The sequence below is a fragment of the Oenanthe melanoleuca genome, chromosome 3 (genome assembly GCF_029582105.1).
Source record: "Oenanthe melanoleuca isolate GR-GAL-2019-014 chromosome 3, OMel1.0, whole genome shotgun sequence".
Taxonomy (NCBI): Eukaryota; Metazoa; Chordata; class Aves; order Passeriformes; family Muscicapidae; genus Oenanthe; species Oenanthe melanoleuca.
In genome coordinates this window covers 86,518,150-86,537,587 of record NC_079336.1, presented here as the reverse complement: position 1 = coordinate 86,537,587, position 19,438 = coordinate 86,518,150, and the positions used below count along the sequence as shown (strand labels likewise).

General features: G+C 48.1%; 1 protein-coding gene across 2 annotated transcripts in view; it reads left to right on the top strand.

Annotated features, from left to right (window-relative positions):
- The first annotated feature begins 948 nt into the window (after nucleotides 1-948).
- PKDCC (protein kinase domain containing, cytoplasmic) overlaps nucleotides 949-19,438 on the top strand; it is a 35,595-nt gene continuing 17,105 nt past the window's right edge. Inside the window, exons 1-3 of one of the 2 annotated variants that reach the window (XM_056488329.1) lie at nucleotides 950-1,952; nucleotides 15,411-15,533; nucleotides 18,560-18,831. In XM_056488329.1, the coding sequence (XP_056344304.1) occupies nucleotides 1,314-1,952; nucleotides 15,411-15,533; nucleotides 18,560-18,831 (1,034 nt within the window). In that variant the 5' untranslated portion in view covers nucleotides 950-1,313. Of the gene's footprint in view, nucleotides 1,953-15,410; nucleotides 15,534-18,559; nucleotides 18,832-19,438 lie in introns of both variants that reach the window. The other variant, XM_056488330.1, reaches the window with a different exon arrangement.

The following is a 19,438-nucleotide window of genomic DNA, read 5'->3' as shown; positions in this document are numbered from 1 at the left end:
TGCCTCCGCTCCCCGGGAGCTTCCCCGCGGGTCTGGGCGCCGGCAGCGGGCGGGCGGGGTCTGGGGCCTGAGTTTCCCCGAGCTCCGTTTTTTGTCAGTGTTGGAGGAAAAGCTGACGATCACTGATCGCTAGTTCCAGGGAACCGCGGCGGCTGGTTTGTTTTTTTTTTTTTTTTTGTTAGTTTTTTTCTTGGTGTTGTTTTTTCCCCCTAAGGTCTGTCCGATGTGTATTACCGAAATGTCCCGTCCCTTTCCCTCATTGGAAATGATTTCCCACTTCTATTGTGGTGAACTTTGCCTCGCCTGACTCTTTACGGCTTTTCTCTTGTTGATGGTCTGTCCTTTGTGGAAGTTTCGCGGGCTGATTGTATTTGTTAATTAGTTGCTAACAGCATCGTAATGTGGGCTTGATGGATAACCATGTCATTAGCGCTCACCCCTGCAATTCACATTTCCAACCGGGCAGGGGCTACCCCCTGCCGAGCCCGTGATTTGTGGCTGCTCTTTCCCGTGGGTGACACGCAGCCCCATCCCCTCTGTGCTCCGCTCTCCTCCCCGCTCTGCCGCGGCTGGAGGGGGCGCGACCGCTGCAATTTTCACTCCGAATGACGAACCCACAGCTGCGGGCTGCAGCCGCCTCTTTTCCCTTTATTTTGGTGCGGAAAAGAAAAACCCCTCTCCTTTGTGTGGCTCTGCGGCGCTCCGTGGGTGCTGGTACCAAACCCCTCGGCTGCCGGGGAGGGGGATAAGGGCATCCCTGCCAAAGCGCTGCCGGCGCGGCTTTCCCCGGGCTGTGGGAAGCAGCACATCCCCAGCGCTCGGGGCCCGCCCTGCCCGGTAGCGCCGTCGGGGGGGTCCGCCCGCCCGTCCCGCCCCTCTCCGCGCCTTCCCCGCCGGGGGGCTCGGCCGAGCCTGGGAGATGTAGTCCCGGCTCCCGGGCTCGCCGGCGGCCGGCGGGGCTCCTGCGGGGGACTACGTTTCCCAGGCCCCCCTGCTGCTCGGCCGGGCCGCGGGAAGGGCCGGGCTGTCAATCAGCGCGCGTCGGCGGGGGCAGCGGGACGGGGATCCCCCCGCCCGCCCCGCGGCCCGCTAATAATAAGTGCTTCAGAGCCCTGAAAGCGGGGAGGCAAGTGTCATGCGGGCGCGTCGTAAGGGGCTGAGCTCCGGCTGAGCGCCCGGGGCTGTTTTGCCGCCGGCAGAGCCGGGAGGGGGAGAAAAAAAGGAGGAAAAAAAGAACCCCTCGGAGCTGGTTCCCGGGGAAAGGGCGAGAGGAGAGAACCCGAAAGGCTGGACGAGCCGTCAGCGAAGTGGCGATGAGGCGCAGGAAGACTGCGGTGGCGGCCGGCTGCTGCCTCGCCTTCCTGCTGGGCACCCTGCTCAACCTCCTCTTCGTGCCCGGCTCCGAGCAGCCGCCGCCCCGCGAGGAGCTGCCCCCGTCCCCGCCCGGCGCGCCCCTCGACCCGCCGGAGGAGGAGAGCGGCGGCGCGGCCGCCCTGGCGCGGCAGATCCGCGAGCGCTACGAGGAGGTGCTGCGCTACCGGCAGCACCGGGCGGCGGCGGGGCGGCGGCCGCTGCGGCCGCGGGAGCGGCGCCTGATGGACCTGGCGCCGCCGCGCACCTCGGCCGAGCAGCCGCGGGGCCGAGCGGCGAAGGGGCCCTGGGCCGGCGCCTCGGCCGAGCTCTCGCTGGAGCCGCCGCTGCTGGGCTGCCGCGACATCCGCGATGTCAGCGGCGTGCAGTACCTGGGCTCGGGCTACACCAAGGCGGTCTACAAGGCGGTGCTCAACCGCACGCTGGCCGTGGCGCTGAAGGCGGTGGACTTCGGCGGGCACGACATCGCGCACTGCGTGCGGCAGTTCTCCGCGCTGGGGGACTGCTACCGCCTGGCCGCCTACAAGATCGTCAAAGAGATGATCCTGCTGCAGCGGCTGCGCCACGCCAACGTGCTGCAGGTACGCGGAGCCCCGGGGCGGCCGGGTCGCGCTGCTTCTCCCTCCCCGGCTCTCTCGGTCCCGCCGCGGGCAACCTGTCGGAGCGACCGCCGCCAGTGCGCGGGGAGCGGGCCGGACCGGGCCGGGAGCTCCGGGAGTCCGCGCACACCCGGTCCCGGTTCCGTGGGCAGCGCGGCGGGGATCGCGGCCCCGGGGCAGATGTGCCTGTCCCTGTCCTTGGCACGCTGGTTCCGCACGTCCCGTCCCCATCGCGTGTCCGCGGGAAGGCGAGTCGATCGGTGCTCACCCCCCGGAGACAAGTGAATGGCCCCGGCGGGGTGCGCCGGGCCCGGGGCAAGGCGGGGAGCGGTGCGGGATGCGGCGCGTTTCCCCTCCTGCCCGGCATCCTGCTTCCTCGTAAACAAAACGAATACTGAGGTGGGGAAGGGGGCGAAGGGAAGGCTGAGGAAGGACTCGGAAATCCAAAAATACTCCCCGAATGCGGGGAATAAGGGCCGGTTTGATTGCCAGCTCCGCTGGCTCGGGTACCCCCGGCAGCCTCTGCTGGACTCCCGGCGGGCTCAGCTGGATCCCCGCAGTCCTGGCACACGGGTCAGCCCGGGGGGCTCACCCAGCACCGGCCCGGTGCGAATCCCGCTGGCCCGTGCGCCGGCAGCGCGGCACTTGCCAGAAGGGGCTGCATTGTAGGGCTGTTACACATCAGCATGAATCTCAGCGGGTCCATTTGGATGTAAATGATGGTATGGAAATTCCTATTGCGTTTCGCATAGCATGAGCGTTGCAGTAGAATAAAAAATGAACGTTAGACCAGACGGTCTCACAGTAGGTGCTTTTTGAACTGAACCGGGTAAAGGAGTTTTGTGTTTCTTCTTCAGCAGCTGCAGCAGGAGTACCAGCTCCCCCACGAGAACTTCAGATCCCAGCGATCAAAGCTCTCGAGTTTCATATGCTGTTCAAAGAAAGGCTAGTCATGATTTATCCACGACAAAAAATAGATTCCTTCCTTCCTTCCTTCCTTCCTTCCTTCCTTCCTTCCTTCCTTCCTTCCTTCCTTCCTCATTGGGGCCAGGTCTAACTATAATGCATAGGGAGAACAACGTCTTGCAAACCACAAAAACCTGTGCTCCTAGGAAGGATGTTAGTTGCTCCTCTGAAGATGTGATGAATTCTGTTTGAAAAAGCCATGCTTGGGCGCAGCCATCATTACATGTTTCTCTGAGAGAACTTTGCTTCCCCCCCCAAGACTGGTTTGGTTTGGTTTTGTTTTTCCCAGCATAAGCTAGTTGGCCGGCGTTTGTTTTCTAAAGTTGAGTCATTTTGGTAGGCACTGGCATTTCTTTCCCGTGTTACTCGTGTGTAGCTTTCTTTAGAAGGATGAATTTGGCAATAATTTGGAGCCGTCTCTTTCATGCAAAGCAAGGGAGGGCTGTGCTGTCTGTCCCCGCAGGTGCGGGCGGGGGGTCCTGTGGCAGCGCTGCCCAAGTTGTCCAGCGCTCCGCTTCCCCCCAGAGCAAACCTTGGAGGAGCCACAGGAATTCAGCTCTCTGGTCCGGGATGTCAGGTGGACTCTGAAGGGGGAAGCACAGGCGAGGTGCGGGGTGTCCCATGGCAAGGGGCCGGGCAGGAGCAGCGCAAAGATGAGCGGGCACTTCCACCAGCGCCAGGAGAAACACGCCCAGCTCCGTGCTGGGAAAATGCTCTCATGGGCAGAAATCCCGTCTGTTAGTTAGGGCTTCGTATTTACATGCCACCCCATTTAAAAATAGATTACGCTTAAATCAGAAACATCTTTTCAGATTCATGCCGATTTTGTCATTGCGTTTCCTTTTGCCTGCCCCAGCGGTGCTTCCAGGAGGGAGAGGAGCCCCGCGCCCCGCGACGTGTCCCCCTTTGTTGTTTATTGCGCTGTGGGGCGCACGGGGCCAGGGTGCTGCGGCATGAGTGAGGGCCAAGCACGGGACAAGGCATTGCCTTGAAAGGAGAGGTCAATATCGACCTGACAGCGCTCGGAGCAGCGCTGTGGGCCAGGAGCGAGTCTCCGGTGTCAGGCAGGAGCAGCAGAACCGGTGCGGGAAATGAGCGCCAGGAACAACATGAATTATATTGGTTATGCCTCTGTTAAAATCTCACACAGGACCGGATGGGCTGGCCTCATGATTTTTAACTTGTTTTCAGCAAAAGCCGGCCCCGGGCTTAGAATTCACTGTCCAGGGTTTGCTGCCGAGGCAGAGGAATCAGTTCAAAAGCCTCTGGCTTTTGACAGGCGCTCCAGCTCCCATTGCAGCAGCCGGACCGCACCGGCTGCAGACGCCAAAGGCACGGTGCCACATCCCCTGCGCCAGCGAGGGCCGGGAGCTTCCCTGCCTTGCTTCTTACCTCGGTTCTGCTCCTTTTCCCCCCTCCCCGGCGGCTCCTGGCATTCCCAAATAGGAGCCGGCCGCTATAAATAGCGGGGAGGACGTGCCACCCTCCTGTCGTGTCACCGTGCCGCGCCGGGGGAGGGCAGGGCTGGCGGGCAGCCCCGGCTGGGGGACCGGGCAGGGATGGGGCGGCTCTCACCGGGAGAGCATCTCCCTCCGCATCCCATCCGCGGGTGTGCGGGGAGCGACCCCGGGGACGCGGCCGCCGTGCCTCCGCTGGAACCCTCCCGGGCATCCCCGGCCGGGGATGGTGGCAGTTCGTGAGTTTCTGTCGCTGAAAGTAAAGTTTCGTGTCGGTTCAGCCCTAGGAAAGGGGGTTTTCCTGTAAATCTCTGGCAGCTGACAGCCTGAAGTGTAGTTTGTAAGATAACAGGCTTGTTCTTTACTGTCTCAGCAGTTCTCATTCTGGCCTGTCTCTTGTCAAAATCAGCTTTTTTTTTTTTTTTTTTTTTTTTTTTTTAAGCCATCCTTTTAAAAAGACTTGATTGTTGTACAGTATATGATAGAGAAAAAAAAGAGCTCTTTCCAGAAAGTACCAGTGCCTTCAGACAACATGCTGACATATCCACCGTACCCTCCGCCCAGGGAGGGAGCCAGATGTGTCGGCTCTGGCAGATGTGGTGAATCAAACCTAGCAAAAGAGGCGCGGAATAGCAGCAAGAGGGAGAGTGGTTTCCCTTTAGGCAGTGCTGAGGTGAAGGCAGCTTGCCTTGCAGTTTTTATTTCCCTGCCCGTCCCGTCCCGGCGCGGAGCCACCGCCGCCCCTTGCCCCCGCCTGGGGCTGGGGGCTCCCTGGGGCAGCAGCCGCTGGAAGGGCAGGTGCAGGCTGCGGGGGCAGCAGATCTGCTTTGGAGTGGCGAAGAGAGGGGCAGTTCATTAAAGCTGATTTTATAATGAAGGGCGCCGGGGAAGAGGGGGAAGTGGGTCACTGATTTGTTGTAACAGAGGATTTAGCGGCTCGCTAATTGCTCTGCAGTCGCTCCGTGTCAAATGTGATGCCCGATCTCTTCCTTTCACTCCGTGCTGCGTTTTCTTTTCTTGCCGAGTTCAAATGCTGCTGTCTGAATCCTGGCTTTCTGTGCATTTTCGTGGGGAAGATGATTTAGTGTGCTTTAATTCCTCCCTGCCCGTATTTGAGGAAGAAAAGAAAATCAAACCATTTGCAGTTAATTTCAAACAAGGAGCGCAATTATAGTGACACAAAGGCAATGTTTGATTTACTGTAATAATGTAATTATAGCCCTGGAGTATCAGAATTAAGGGTGTGCCGTTCTTTCTTCGCTTGCATTGCTGAAGAGAAGGGAGGGAAGGTCTAAAACTGCAGACGTTTGGAAAAGTGCAAGCTTATTTTGTGAAAAGTGCAAGCTTATTTTGTGACAGCTGTTTATCAGCACTTCCAGTGTGAGTTCACAGTGATTCATTTAAGAAGGAGCTACCACTCTCTGTTTAAAAACACACACAAAAGCTCAGGGAAAAGGGTTGGCTTTGTTTGATGCTGATGGAAGACGCTGCTGGCAGCACCAATGGCTTGCTGGCTGCCCAGACGAGGCCAGTTCATTTGGATTATTTAGCTTTAGTGAAGTTAAAATGTGTAATTAAAACACTGAGATGGCATGTGCACTAGAAAAGTCACCATCCAAATATCAAAGCAGTTTCTGGATGGATTGGGTCAGCTAGCTCTATTGTATTTGTAGCTGATTTTTTTGAGATTGACATGATTATGGGGACAATATTTGTCTCTTGAAAAATTAATTGGTTAAAATAGACTGCAAATAGTACATCACTTACTGCTTACAAGTAGATTTAAGATGTGCTAGCCGATCACAATATCTTTAAATACCCATTTTAAACAGGATTTTCTTTTCTTTACATGTGATAATTAAGAGGTTTTTTTACCCTGATGGTTTCCCTATTCATATGCATAGCCAACAGGATAGAGCAGTTTTAATTTTAATGTGAGAATTAAAATAATAAAGCTTTGTATATGGTTTGCTTATTCCAGGTGGAAGTAGACAATCTTTCCAAGTCTGAAGAGAGTCAATATACAATTAATTTCCAGTGCAAACTTATTTGCATAGGGATTGTGTAGACTCTTGGAGGTCTGGTGCTTCACCATCCTTTTTGCAGGAATCCACTGTTGTTTTCACAGAAGGCAGGGGGGAAGGGGAGATTGTGCTATAGTGGGAACAGCTACTCAGGGACATCTTCCCTGTTGCCAGCAGGTGGGCACTGAATTGTTTTTGTGGTGGCAGTGGTGCAGGATTCCCAGCAACAAGTCTTTCCTGTGTCTGGCTGGAGTTTGGCTATCAGAACCCTGGTAACTACTGACCTGAAGAAAGCTGCTGACAGCAGGTGGTGGGAGTCTATATGGAGAATTTGTCACTCTTAATTTTTGGGTGGGGCAGCAGAGGTTCCCAGTTCTGATCAAATCTGGGGATCAAATCTTTCAAAACCAAGTGCCTAATGAGAACCTGTGAGGCTGGAGCTGGATGGGCTCTGACTCTGTACCCAGATACAGGATTGCTGCATTTAGGAAGGTCATGTTAGGCTGGGAGTGTTTTCTAATGTTTTTCTAAATTGCCTCAGTTGAGCTGCTCTTGGGACAGGTTTGTTAAAGATGAATGAAGCCTCCAGATGGAGCAAGACCAGGCTGACAGTGGCTGTTTAACTGGTGTTGGCATCAGAGGAGCCTCAGCTCCCAGCCAGGTGAGCCTGCCATAACTTGTCAGTGGCAGGGGAGGTTGGCACCTGTCATTGGCCACCTCCTTCCTCTGGAAATTGCTGCCACCACCAACCACTGGTGAGCTGTGATGGGGCAGCTTCTTTGCCCAGCCAATCCATTGCTTGGCATGAGGTGCTCCTCGAAGGAGAGGAGGCACTGACATCTCTTGGGCACCCTTTGGGATGGTTAGTGGAGGTGGACACGAGGTGTTGGGGGTGGACATTCGTGTGGTGAGTGTAAAAAGCAGGCAGTGCCACCTGCTGATGGCTCAGCAGAGACAGGCTGCTGCTGCTAGCAGATGTCCCCACAGCCCCACGGAGCTCGGGCTGGGTGGAGAAGGGCAGGGGGAGCAGACAGATGCGGTTTGGCGAGGAAAGAAGAATTACACAAAGTGCTTCTTTATTGTGAGACTGCTTCCCCAAAGGCCCAGATGTTATCCTGCACTTTTAAGAGTGAAGAAAGGATCTGTTAACAAGAACTCCAGAGCTGCTGGAAGCATGGGGCTGATAAAATTGCAAACCCACTCTTAACTGTTCCTGTCCCTGGAAGGCAGGCTGCACAACTTGGTGCTGAAGTCACTGAATAGTATTTTTTTCCCATTGAATTCCTTGGGATGGCAGAGGATGTTCAACTTGCCAAGCTGCTGGCAGGAATGACTTTCCATAAGGCATATGTCATCACCTAAGTTAGAAGGGCTACATTGTCCCTCCTTTTGAAAGTAGCATTCATAAAACTAATCCCAGTCATTTGTTGAATGATTTCTATGGTTGTTTCTCAGTTTTATGTGCCACATAAATCACTGCAGAAGACTGGTTTGAATTTCTGCCTCCTTTATGGGAGCTGATGACTTGCAACCTCGTCCAGTCTCTTTGAGGAGAGCCCAGCACTGCTTCTTCTGCTTGGTGGCTTTGGGGAGATCAGTGGTCACCACAGGATGCTGTGGGTATGATCAAGTTGTCCCTTGCTGCTTGCTGTTTCTCATGGGAGCAACAATGAATGAACAAGGTCTCCTGGCCTGGAGTTAGCCATGACCAGGACAGAATTGCAGAGGGAAGCACATGGTTTTTTGTAACTTATCCTTTCATTCCCTCTGCCCCCAGTGTGGCACAGCTAGGTAAATCTTTTCTCCCTGGTATCCAGTGATAAGGCACGTGGGAATTGTTGGAAGCTGCACTGGGGAGGGTTGGGACCTGACATTGGGAAGGATGGTCACACACTGGAACAGGCTGCCTTGAGAGGTGGTCAATGCTCCAAACCCATCAGGGTTAAGGAAGCATTTGGACAATGCCCTCAAGAACATCCTTTGACTTTTATTCAGCCCTGAAATGGTCAGGAAGTTGGACTACATGACCATTTCCTGTCCCTTCCAGCTGACCAACTGAGATATCCTATCCAATCCTATCCCTGAATTGGATCACTGTGGGCCTTTTGCACATTCTCTGCCTTCTAGATGCAGCCATGCTTGGGAAGGGCAGGCAGGGATGTGGCAGGAGGGAGGAGAGGACCCCTGGAATGGGACACCAGGGCTGGCAAAGCTCTGCTCTGGTGTCTTTCTGCTCTCTGCATGGACACAGTGTTGGTGGATTCAGGCATCAGCTCAGTGCTTGGAAGTGTTGCAGGCCTGGTTTGTGAAGTGTCTGTGTCAAATGTGCAAGCTGGGCTTTTAAAAAGGTGTTTTTTATGGTTTTTTGTGTCAACACAGTCATCTGATGGTTCAGGTGGATGTCCCATGTTGCTTGTTTTTCATTTGAGTGATGGCTGTGAAAAACTTGACAAGAACTGGTTCTCACAGGCACTGTGCTAATAATAATATTGACTCTAGACTAATTTTGAGGGAGTTGTTCTTTTTCATCACTCTCAGCTGAACTGCTCAGTTTAGGTAACAGACACTAAACATGGGTATTTTATATTGTTTAAAGCCAAATTTGGAACAACTTAGTTTGGATAGACCTGCCTTTTTCTTGGACTATGGAACTGCAGATAGGTTTCAAGCTCATTTTAAAGCTTGCCATGAAAAAGTTCAAAATTATATGACTCATACCTAAGAAAGAAGAATTATACAGATGGATTTATTATAATGAATCCAAGACAAGCATTTCTGTACATGTGATGCACAGAGGTTATTTGACAGTTTTGTAATGCAAAATCATGTCATGACATGGGGTTAAACTTGTGGTGCAGTGGAACTGGATGCTGTGGCTGTGGATGGAGGTCAGGGGAGCTTCTGATCTGGCTATTTACAAGATAATGAGCTATGCCTCTGGTGATATCAGCCTGTTTCCACTGAAATCATGGTTGTTTGAGTGATCCATTTGTCTGCACTGGAAGGCTTTACGAGAGTAGGCTGCTTGAGTGACTAAATATTTGCAGGGCTGGGCCTTGAGCTTGTGCAGTGCAATGCAAATTCAAAGTGCTGTAAATGTTTTTAGTAGAAGAATTTTCCACTTCAGAGTATAAGGAAAGCAGGGAGAGTAAAAGGGAGATAATGTTACTAAATCATAAGATTATAGCAAACATAATATGTGTCAGAGCAGCAGGTATGTATGGATATGTATACACACATATACCTCTCAAATATATGGAGATATCTGTGGACCTTTATGGATATAGCAACAGATATGGGTAAATACACATAGTGTCAGTTTCTGAGTTCTACATCCCAGTTTTTCTGTTAATGAAAATATTTAGTAACATGCTGAGTAGCAGTGCCAGGAATGAGATTCTTGTACCTTTTAGTTCTCCTGGAGTTTAGTGCTAATCATAATAATACATTAATAAATAAAGCCTAGGCAGAACTGTGAGTTTGGAGTTTAGTATTTGAATTACCCACTACTTGCTCTTGGTTCCAAAATCCAGCAGCAGCCAGCATATAGTTTGGGTTCCACTCTCAAGAGGTTCTGCATGGTGCTGGGGATGCTCTGTGTGTGTCTTTTTTCCAGTGAAACTCAGCCCTTTGCTGGGCTAGATTGCTAGATTTCAATGGGAGAAAATCAATTTACTTCTCATGAGCCATCTCAATATATTCTATAGCAGGAAAGTTGGCATTGCATCAATCTTTAGTAAATTTTGGCATTGGGTTCCCTGCATGTTACAGTTTTGCATGTGCTTTTGAGCTGATTGGCAGTATATAAAAATATTTTAATATGTAATTTAAAAATACATAAAACATTTTAAAATGCACATGTAAGCATTGTGTGCATACATTAGATATCAGAACAGGCACACACATGTCATATATACAAAATATATGTGTATATATGTGCTTGTGTATATATGTATGTGTATTTATACATGTATGTACCATCAGCAATGAAGGGAAATTTCAAAAACACAAGTGATTAATAAATCTTAAAGTGACAGAAATGTCTCAAATAATGTACTGGTAAATTGTAGCTGTATCAGGCTGTGGTGGGGATTTCTGCTCCTGCAAGAATGGACTGTCTGAGTGCTTCAAGGATGCAAGGTGAATCCAAGGACTGGTTGCCTAAAAATATTACGTTAACTTAGCAATGAGGTAGCAAGAGCTTCTAAAATATGCTGTTCTGGTTTTGAAACATAGCAGCTCAAGCAAATGGCTCATCAAAAGGCCAGTAGGAGCTTTTTATTTCCCCTGGGCACCAAAACACTACAAAATACAATCTCGACACAACCAGTTTTGATTAAGCAACTCTGTGTCCATGTATTTCTGAAAAGAAAGACTGTGTCAAGTGTTGACTACTGTCACTCTTCGTACAAGTGAGATTGTATTTCATTGCCCTTTTCTATTGTGGGCAGAAGTTGGGTCCTGCTGTAGTCAAAATTAAAACAGAATAGAAGTCCAAATTGAAAGAGAAGAGAGGTTTCTGAAATTCCCTTCTGGTGTAATGCAGTTGAGCCTGTCACTTATATTACAATTGGTAACAGTGTGCTTGAAGTTCATGTTCTGGTACTCACAGAAATAAAAGAAAAGAGGGGGAAATTGCCAGTTTTTGTGGTTCTAGAGAAAGAAGAATGTTCACAATGTGGTGTGATATTTTTGGGAAGTGGCATGATCTGTCCAGGGTCATTTTGCCCTCAGCAATTCTGCCACAGCCTGGCAGCAGAGCCCACTGGGGAAAGTGGCTGGAGACCTGTTTGGAAGAGGTGGGTCCTGCTGTTTGTGGCTGAGAAACCTCCATAAAGGAAATCCAACACCTTGGCAATGGTTCAGGTTTGACATTTATTTTTCTGAAAGTCCAGCCGGGGTGTCTACAGCAAGGCAGGAGGGGTCATCGTTTGAACAGACTTACCCTGCTGATGACAGCTTAATAAGCTTCTTTATTTTGTGTTTTTATTCAGCAAGCTTGTTGGCTTTTGTGTAGAGGCTGACCTCTGCTTTTGCCCTCCCCTGCTGCCCCAGCTCCTCTGAAAGGGGCACCTCTGTCTCCATAATTTGTAGTAAAAGGGAATTGTAAAGGGAGGTGAACTGGCTGGCTGTAGGGACAGGGGCTCCTACAATGTGATCTAACTTTCACAGGGGCTGACCCTGTATGCCCAGTGTGCCTAAAAACTGTTGGAAGCCAGTGGGAATTTTGGGTGCAGAAAGACTGATGCAGGACTGAGCCTTTATGACTGAGAAAATCCACAAGGCGAGGGAATAATTTGGTGAACGGGGCTGCTCGAAAGAAATGAATTATGACACACGATGTGAGAACAGGTCAACATTTCATATCTGGCATGCACTTTTCTAAACAGCAGAAAGGCATCCCAGTATCGTGGCTGTTTGCTATTAGATTCTACACAAAAATATATTGGGGTGGCATTTAAATGCAGTGACTCTGAGATAGCAAAAAGATGTGGGATTGTGTTTCTTTCCATTGGTTTAATTGGAACCATACTGGAAGGGCGTATGAAAACCATCACTCTTCAATATGTCTGAAGTGTAGCTTTGTGACGCTGAGAATGATGTCCAACCTAATAGAATTTCAGATAGAGGAGATATTTTGGCTCATCTTTTGCTTCCAGCTATATTCAGTTTCCCCGTGTGGTTATTTTTCTTGTTATTGTATGCACCAGCTATCTGTTTCTTACTTCACTGTCTGGGAATACAAACCATTCTGTCTCATTTCTGACCTTAAAATGGATTGGACAAAAACAAAAGGAAGTTAAAAAAAAATGTTTTGGGTAGTACCCTTGTACTTGTTTCTTGTGTTGTGTAAGCTTTTTAAACTAAAGGCCTCAGTATTGCTGCCTGGGAATATTTTGCATCTATATATATTCTGTATTTTGTAACATCTGTGTGCTGGGTGGTGGTTCATCAGGAGGGGATGAATGTAACCATTTCAGATGTTTAACTGGCTGTTGGGACTTGCCCAGTTTGTAATCATGGTAATTGCACATACAAATATGGCCATGTAATTACATGTGCATTTTTGCATTTAGTTTCAGGAGTTCGTTTAGAAAAGTATAAATGCAGCCCAATAAATGCTTTATATCTCAGACTTCTGTGCTCTTATAACTCTATATAATTTGGTATCTGGAGAGGTTTCACTTATGTAAAATCAATAAAGAGCTCGGGTTAGTTCATTGATATAGTCAGATACTTGGGCAGTGGAGACTTTTGCCAAGGTACAAACTGGACACTAAAATGAAAGAATTATGGGCAAAATTCCAGCTGAGAGCAAACCTAACTTGTTGTTATTACTATGGGCATTCATGGATCGAGATACAATAGACATAAATAGGTACTGTAATTAATTTCTCCTCCTGTGATCATATGCACATAGATAGACTCATTTTCCAATATTTTTTGTGTAGGTATATATGTGCATTATGTTTGCATTATCAGAAGGAATGGATAATTGTTGTTTGTCTTGAGTGTTTCTATTCCCAGAGCTGTTTTCACAAACATTGACAATGTCTGATGGAGACTGATACCTTTTCTGTATTCATTGTAACTGTGAAGCAACAGTTACTGCAATACTGTCATTTCCCAGTCTGGGTTGCTTGCTAATTTCACTTACGGCCTTTTTTTTTTTTTTTTTTTTTTCCAGTGGATAGTATTACTGTGCTAAGGACAAGAGCTCAATTCTGCAGATGATACAGAAACAGATGCTAGGTTTTGACACTCAGAAGTGAGGGTTTTCAAACTGCTGAACTTTATCCTGTCTCCTTGGTGTGCCCACACACGAGGAGGGGGAAGTAGCTGGTAAGCAGTGCAGATTCCAGCCTTCCCTGAGAAAATAATATATGTTGTAGTAAATATTTTCATTTAATTCCACTTTTGGTTAGCGCAGATAGCTTAAACAGTTGTGCTGACGTGAGCCTCTAAGATTTAACTCCTGGCATTAAACTGCACAGAAGTGGTGTCACAGATGATAAGGAACAAACCCAAGTCTGGTCTGAATTGCTCTAGATGGAGAAATTACTGCTGTTAGTGTCTTTGTCATGGTTGTGGCAGTAAAGACAAACGTCCGTTTTCCTACTTCAAATGTTCATATCGGCATCTATCACAAATCCTCTTTTTGGCATGTTTTAAAATAAAACCCTCTAGCTCTTTTTTTTTTTGTTTAGGTTAATGTCCGTGTTTAAGCAGCTGTTTTGAAATACAGTGCCATTTTTACACCAAAAAGAAAAATTGTTTACTTCTTTTACATTTTTTGGCACCCTTTTTTCCTCTAAATGTAGACAGCTACAGTCAAAACTAGCAGCATGGCTCATAACAAATCCCCTATTTGCTGACTTTAGCCTGGTCTTTGCTTTTCTGCCTGGGGAGGTCACAAGCTCTAAGAATGTGCTGGATGCTGGGATGTGCTCACAGGGGCTGTGTGCAGCCTCAGCTGCTCCCTCTGCTTTCCTCATGGATTGGGATCACTCCTGTCCTGGCTGCCCGAGCCTGGCTTCCTCTGCAGGGCCATATCTGAGTGCCCTCAGCACTGAGGAACCTCCCCTGTCATCTTCCCTGAGCTTTTTAAAGCTGAAAGAGGTTTGGAAAATCAAATTGCTCAGACAAGGCAGCAGAGGAGTAGCCACAGGGCTTTTTTTCTTTTTTTTTAATGCTGCATTTTCACACCAACCATTTTATTGTATGTTTTATTTGACTGGGGGCAGAGATTACATTAAATTTTATTTCATGTGTATGCTATTCTGGCTGGAGAGTTGTGATCAGATCCTTATCTGGCTCATTTAATATCCTCTCTGCCAGGGCTTGGCAGGGAGTTCATAAAAGCCTGTCCCCCAGCCTGTCAGACATTGTCCCACTCCATATAAAGCAAGACAGTCTCTCCTCCACACTCTTTAAATATTCTCCTAGTGCAATTATTTGTGCAAGTGGAAATCATTCAAATATCCTTGGGATGCAAATAAAAGAAGAATCTGGAGTATGGCTGAAATTGCCATTTAAATGATTTTAAATTGTAGAAGCTATTGGCAAATAGTATTTTGAAGTATTTGTTCTGCTTTAATGATACCATACACAGAAGTTTATCAGGTATAGTGAGAGGCAATTTCTGGCTTGGAAAAGATAAATGTTGGCTTTTCAATTGCTTTTCAAGGTGCTGTTTTTGCCACATTGCCACTCAAGGCACGAACAGTAATCCTATGAAAAATGCCATTAAAACTATTTTACAATGTTTTTAAGCATTAAGTCAGTATTATTTAGTCAGGTTTTGCATAGGTTTAATTACCTTTCCTCACATAGTTTTCTGTTTCTGCATTCATAGAAAATGTTAAATTATTGTTATTTTTTGTCTCACATATTTGTCATGGGTTTACCCTATCTGGAGGCCAGGTACCCACAAAAGCCACTCTCTCACTCCCCTCCTCAGCTGGAGAGGGGAGAGAAAATATTTTTAAAGGCTCATGGATTGAGTTAAGGAGAGGGAGAAATCACTCAGCAATTAATGTCACGGGCAGAATACTCAGGGAAAAAATAGTTTAGTTTATCAAATCATAGTAGGGTAATGGAAGATAAAACCAAATCTTAAAAACACCTTCCCCCCACTCCTCCCTCCTTCCTGGGCTCTGCTTCCCTGCTGATTTCCCTGCCTGCTCTCCTGAGCAGTGCAGGGGAGTGGAATGAGGGCTGTGGTCAGTTAATCATCTGTTGTTTCTGTGGCTCTTTGCTCCTCAGGAGAGGATTCCTGAGAGTCTTCCCCTGCTCCAGCATGGGGTCCCTCCCACGGGAGACAATCCTGCATGGACACCTCTAGTGCTGGGTCCTCCCCATGGGCTCCATAAGCTGCTCCAAGTGGGCTGGATGCAGTCCTGCAGGGTGGCAGACACTGCCAGGAGCACTGCTCTCAGCCTGCCCTGGGAACCCACATGCCAAGGTGCTGATGTTGGCTGTGTTGTTTCCAGCTCTATGGCTATTGCTACCAAGACAGCAACGACATCCCAGACACACTGACGACCATCACTGAGCTGGGCTCGCCTTTGGAGATGATTCAGCTCTTACAGACTTCCTGGGAAGACAGATTTCGGGTGAGTAACAGCTGTTTATAAGGATTTTTGGGACAGTGAGAAATAAATAATATTATGAAGCAGGGGTTGTGTACTCTTCAGCGTAATTCACATTTATTAAATGTTTGTTTTGCATATGATTACATCTTGGTTTAGAAGCAGCATTTAGCACTCCCCTTCTGCAGTGTTTAAGATGCTGCTTTTTGTTATTTTGTCTGTCGATGTTATCTAATTGTAACCAGTTCTATGGTTTTTACATGATATCTCGAAACATTTCTTACTTGCTAAAGCTTGAGGCCCAGGAGTTTTGGCATTGTGCTCTGCAACTGGGGTTTAAACAATACAAGGATGTTACATTTCTCTCCTGATCCTTATCATAAGTTTGTTTTATAATTGTTTTCTACTGCTTCCTGCTCTGTTCATTTTTTCCTGGGGAGAGAGTGAAATGAACGTACACAAATCTCAAACCCAGTTTGTCCACCCCACTGGCAATTTACCAGGAGCACGAAGGTCACACTTAATTTGTCCAAAATGAAGCCAGACTGCAGCAATGCTTTGATCAAGACAGTGCTGTCTCACTTGGTGTACATGGGGAGGTGTTGTTGTCTGAGGTTCACTCCCTAGGATGTTGAAAGGCAGCAGCAGTCTCTGGCTGAAACCCTTTGGATTGCTCAGCTACATCTGGGCCAGAAAGTTAAAAGTGTGCCTGGGTGAGCTCTGAGTGGAACTTGCAAGGTGCAGCCCACGCTGTGCTGCTGCACTGCTGCTCTCCCTGCAGGCTGTGAGCAGGCTTGGGACCTGTTGGAGGTGATCCCCAGCCATGCTTCCTTCTGGATCCTGCCTGGGGACAGTTCAGGAGAACAGCTTTGGTGCTGCTCAGGGCTGCCAGAGACCATGCTGGCCAGTGTGCCTGTGGGATTAAGTTCAGGAATGTTCCCTGGCAGAGTTTATTTTACTCATACAGCTGGAGCAAGTGTGTTCCCTGCACTAAGCTTCAGCTCCCTTCTCCTGAAAGAAGTGAGGTCTTGGTAAGCAGCAGAGGAACTCAGCAGAGTTCCCAACACACAGAACCACCTGCCTGCCTTTAGCTCATCTCATCCAGGGAATGCAAGTCATGGACTGGGACATAATTTATGTAAGCAATTGTGTGCAAAATAAATTACCAAGAGATATGTGAGATTATGGGTAATAAGCAGAGAAGTTTCTTTCCAGTGTGGACATTTCTGAGTGAGCAGTTGCAAAGGGAGATATAGGAGAATTAGATGAAGATCTTCACAGAGTTACAGGTGAAACATTGCTGTGTCCACTGTAATGAAGTCCTAAGTAGTGTCAAGCTCATTTGTTTGTCTAGGATGCAGCTAACACAGAAAGGAAGGAAACAAAATTTTCTTCTTGATATGTGAGACTTGTTTGTGGTCCAGTCCTGCAAAAATGACTGCATAGGTCCATGAGGTTCTTTCTGCAATTGATAATTCCCTTATGTGGATGGACTCAGCAGTGAGCTGAGTAGCCAGAGGTGTGTGCCACAGAGCAAAGCTTTCACCAGTGTGATTAAAGCTTGTTGTGAGGGGGCATTTGCAGTCCCAGCCTGCAGCAGGTCTGCATGGCAGAGCCTGTTGGGGTTGGCACAGAGGTTGCTGGTGCAGGAGCAGGGGGCTTTTGGCATTTGAGGAAGGGCAATGATTTTGGATGACAAGCTGTGGGTTTGTTCAAGCTGACTTCTGGGTTTGTTGGCATTTGAAGATACCTATATCATAGGTTAGCTTGGGCTGGATGGGCTTTTTCTCTGCAGTGTATTGCAGGATAGCACAAACATGAGTTCTGTGTCCTTCCAAGGCTGGTCAAGTTTAGCATCCCATAGCCAGGCTTGTATACACCTACAAACATCCCCATATGAACTATGGTATCCTGTAAGTAGGAAAAAATGTTCTTGTCTGGTCCACCAGTAGAAGGATGATATAGAAGCATGAGATGGTTCTAATGTCCCACAAGTGAAGGGTCTGTGAGAAATAATTTCAGCTATGCTCAGCTTTCCTATCAAGGTTGCATTGAGGTGCACCCTTGAGTGTTTGTTTAAGCCCCTAGACTGAATTTGGATTTGACTACTTCAATGCATATGCCTCTAACATTGTATTTTAATAGAAAACAAAGATTATATATAAACAGTAAAAAGCCTGCTAAACTGAGTAAGACCTGTTATTTGTTTAATACATAAAATAAAAATTCCAGTATTTAACTGTGTTCATATTACTGCTACATTTGGATTAATAGGTTGCATAGTGGACTCTAAAGAATGCATGAATTGAAAACAGGACTTTGGTAAGGGAGCTGAATTCAATGTTCATCAGGGTTGCTGTCTAGTAAGAGTTGCTCAAGTTTCTAACCTGCAGTGGAAAAGTGAAACATCAGCACAGAGCTCCCACCTCAGGCTCAGAGTGGTGCCTGAGGGTCCTTCAAGGCAGACGGATGTATGCACTTACCCTGAGGCATGGTGAAGAGTTACATTGGACCTGTGGAGCTCTTCTTCCTGGGAGGAAGGAGGAAAAAGGAAAAAAAAAGCAGAGGAAAGAGTGGAAAAAATTATAAAAATGGTCAAGAGGCAGGATCAGTACAGAGGCAATACAGACACTGTCTGCAGTTGGAGCTCCAGGCGTGGGTGCAGGGCGGTCCAGCCAAAGTTTCCAGACCTGGAGTTTGTAAAAGAGCAGGATCAGGCTGTGTGGTCAACGCCTGTGCATAATGAGTTATTAAAAGTTAAAGCTTTTATTTCTGTTAAAAGTAAGAATAGCAACAATGAGCCCTGCTTCAAGAATAGTGTGGGAAAGTACTTGTAAAGAAGCTTATTTTTGTTTCAAGTCTCTCAGGGTTTTACAATCAGCTATGTTAATCCTATGAAAAATACCTTTGTTGCAACATTTGGTTTTGAGGGTGAGTTATAATGCTTGTATTAAGCCATAAATTTATCAGCATATCTTCAGCTAAAGTGGTTTTGTTGTATACTTTTCACTGAGAAAACAATGAGAGGTGCCCATGCTTTTGTGTTTCAGATCTGTCTCAGCCTAGTTCGGCTTCTGCATTACTTGGCTCACTCTCCTCTTGGCTCGGTGACGTTACTGGATTTTCGCCCTCGGCAGTTTGTGATCGTGGATGGGGAGCTGAAGGTGACAGATCTGGATGATGCCAGCGTTGAGGAGAGCTCTTGCACCAGTAACAGTGACTGCTTCATGGAGTTCCCTGCCAGAAACTTCACCCTGCCCTGCTCGGTTGAGGGACGGTGCCAGAGCATGAACGAGAAGAGGAATCTCTACAATGCCTACAGGTCTGTGATGAAATAAAGTCAGGTAGAATTAAGAGTGGGCCTAGAGCTCCGGCATCCCTTATAGTTATTCACATCAATGAGCACATACTGTCTCAGAACCAATGCCCAGGAGTAAGTCAAGCCATGAATAATTGTTTCATTTGTGAAAATACATGGCATTTATAACGTTTGAAATGTTTTGCATGCTCTGAGTGTGATTCACCACTCAGTCTAATTCTGTGCTGGTTGAAGCCTGCTGAATTCTTCACTCAAGTAGAGATTTTCATAGGAGTGAAGCATAAGCACTTTTGGAGCTGGGGGCCCACAAGCTCTGTGGTGAGACAATTCCAGCAGCTCTTTGGTGTGAGTTAAGAGGGGTCATCACGTGTTCTGCACACCAGCTGAGCAAAGGGCTGGCTTCAGAGGGAGGCTTAGAGCTCAGTTCACATCCTGCCCTCTGGCTCAGTGCTCCCTACCTTGCTGGAGCCTGCTAAGGTAGGGTGACAACAGCCCCAGTGTGTCCCTGGAGCTGCTGGGACCACCCTCAGTTGCTCAGTGCCAATCTGGGTCTAAGCCCAAACCTTTCAAAGCAAGGGTGGTCTTTTCACCCTTCCCTCCCAGCCCTGGC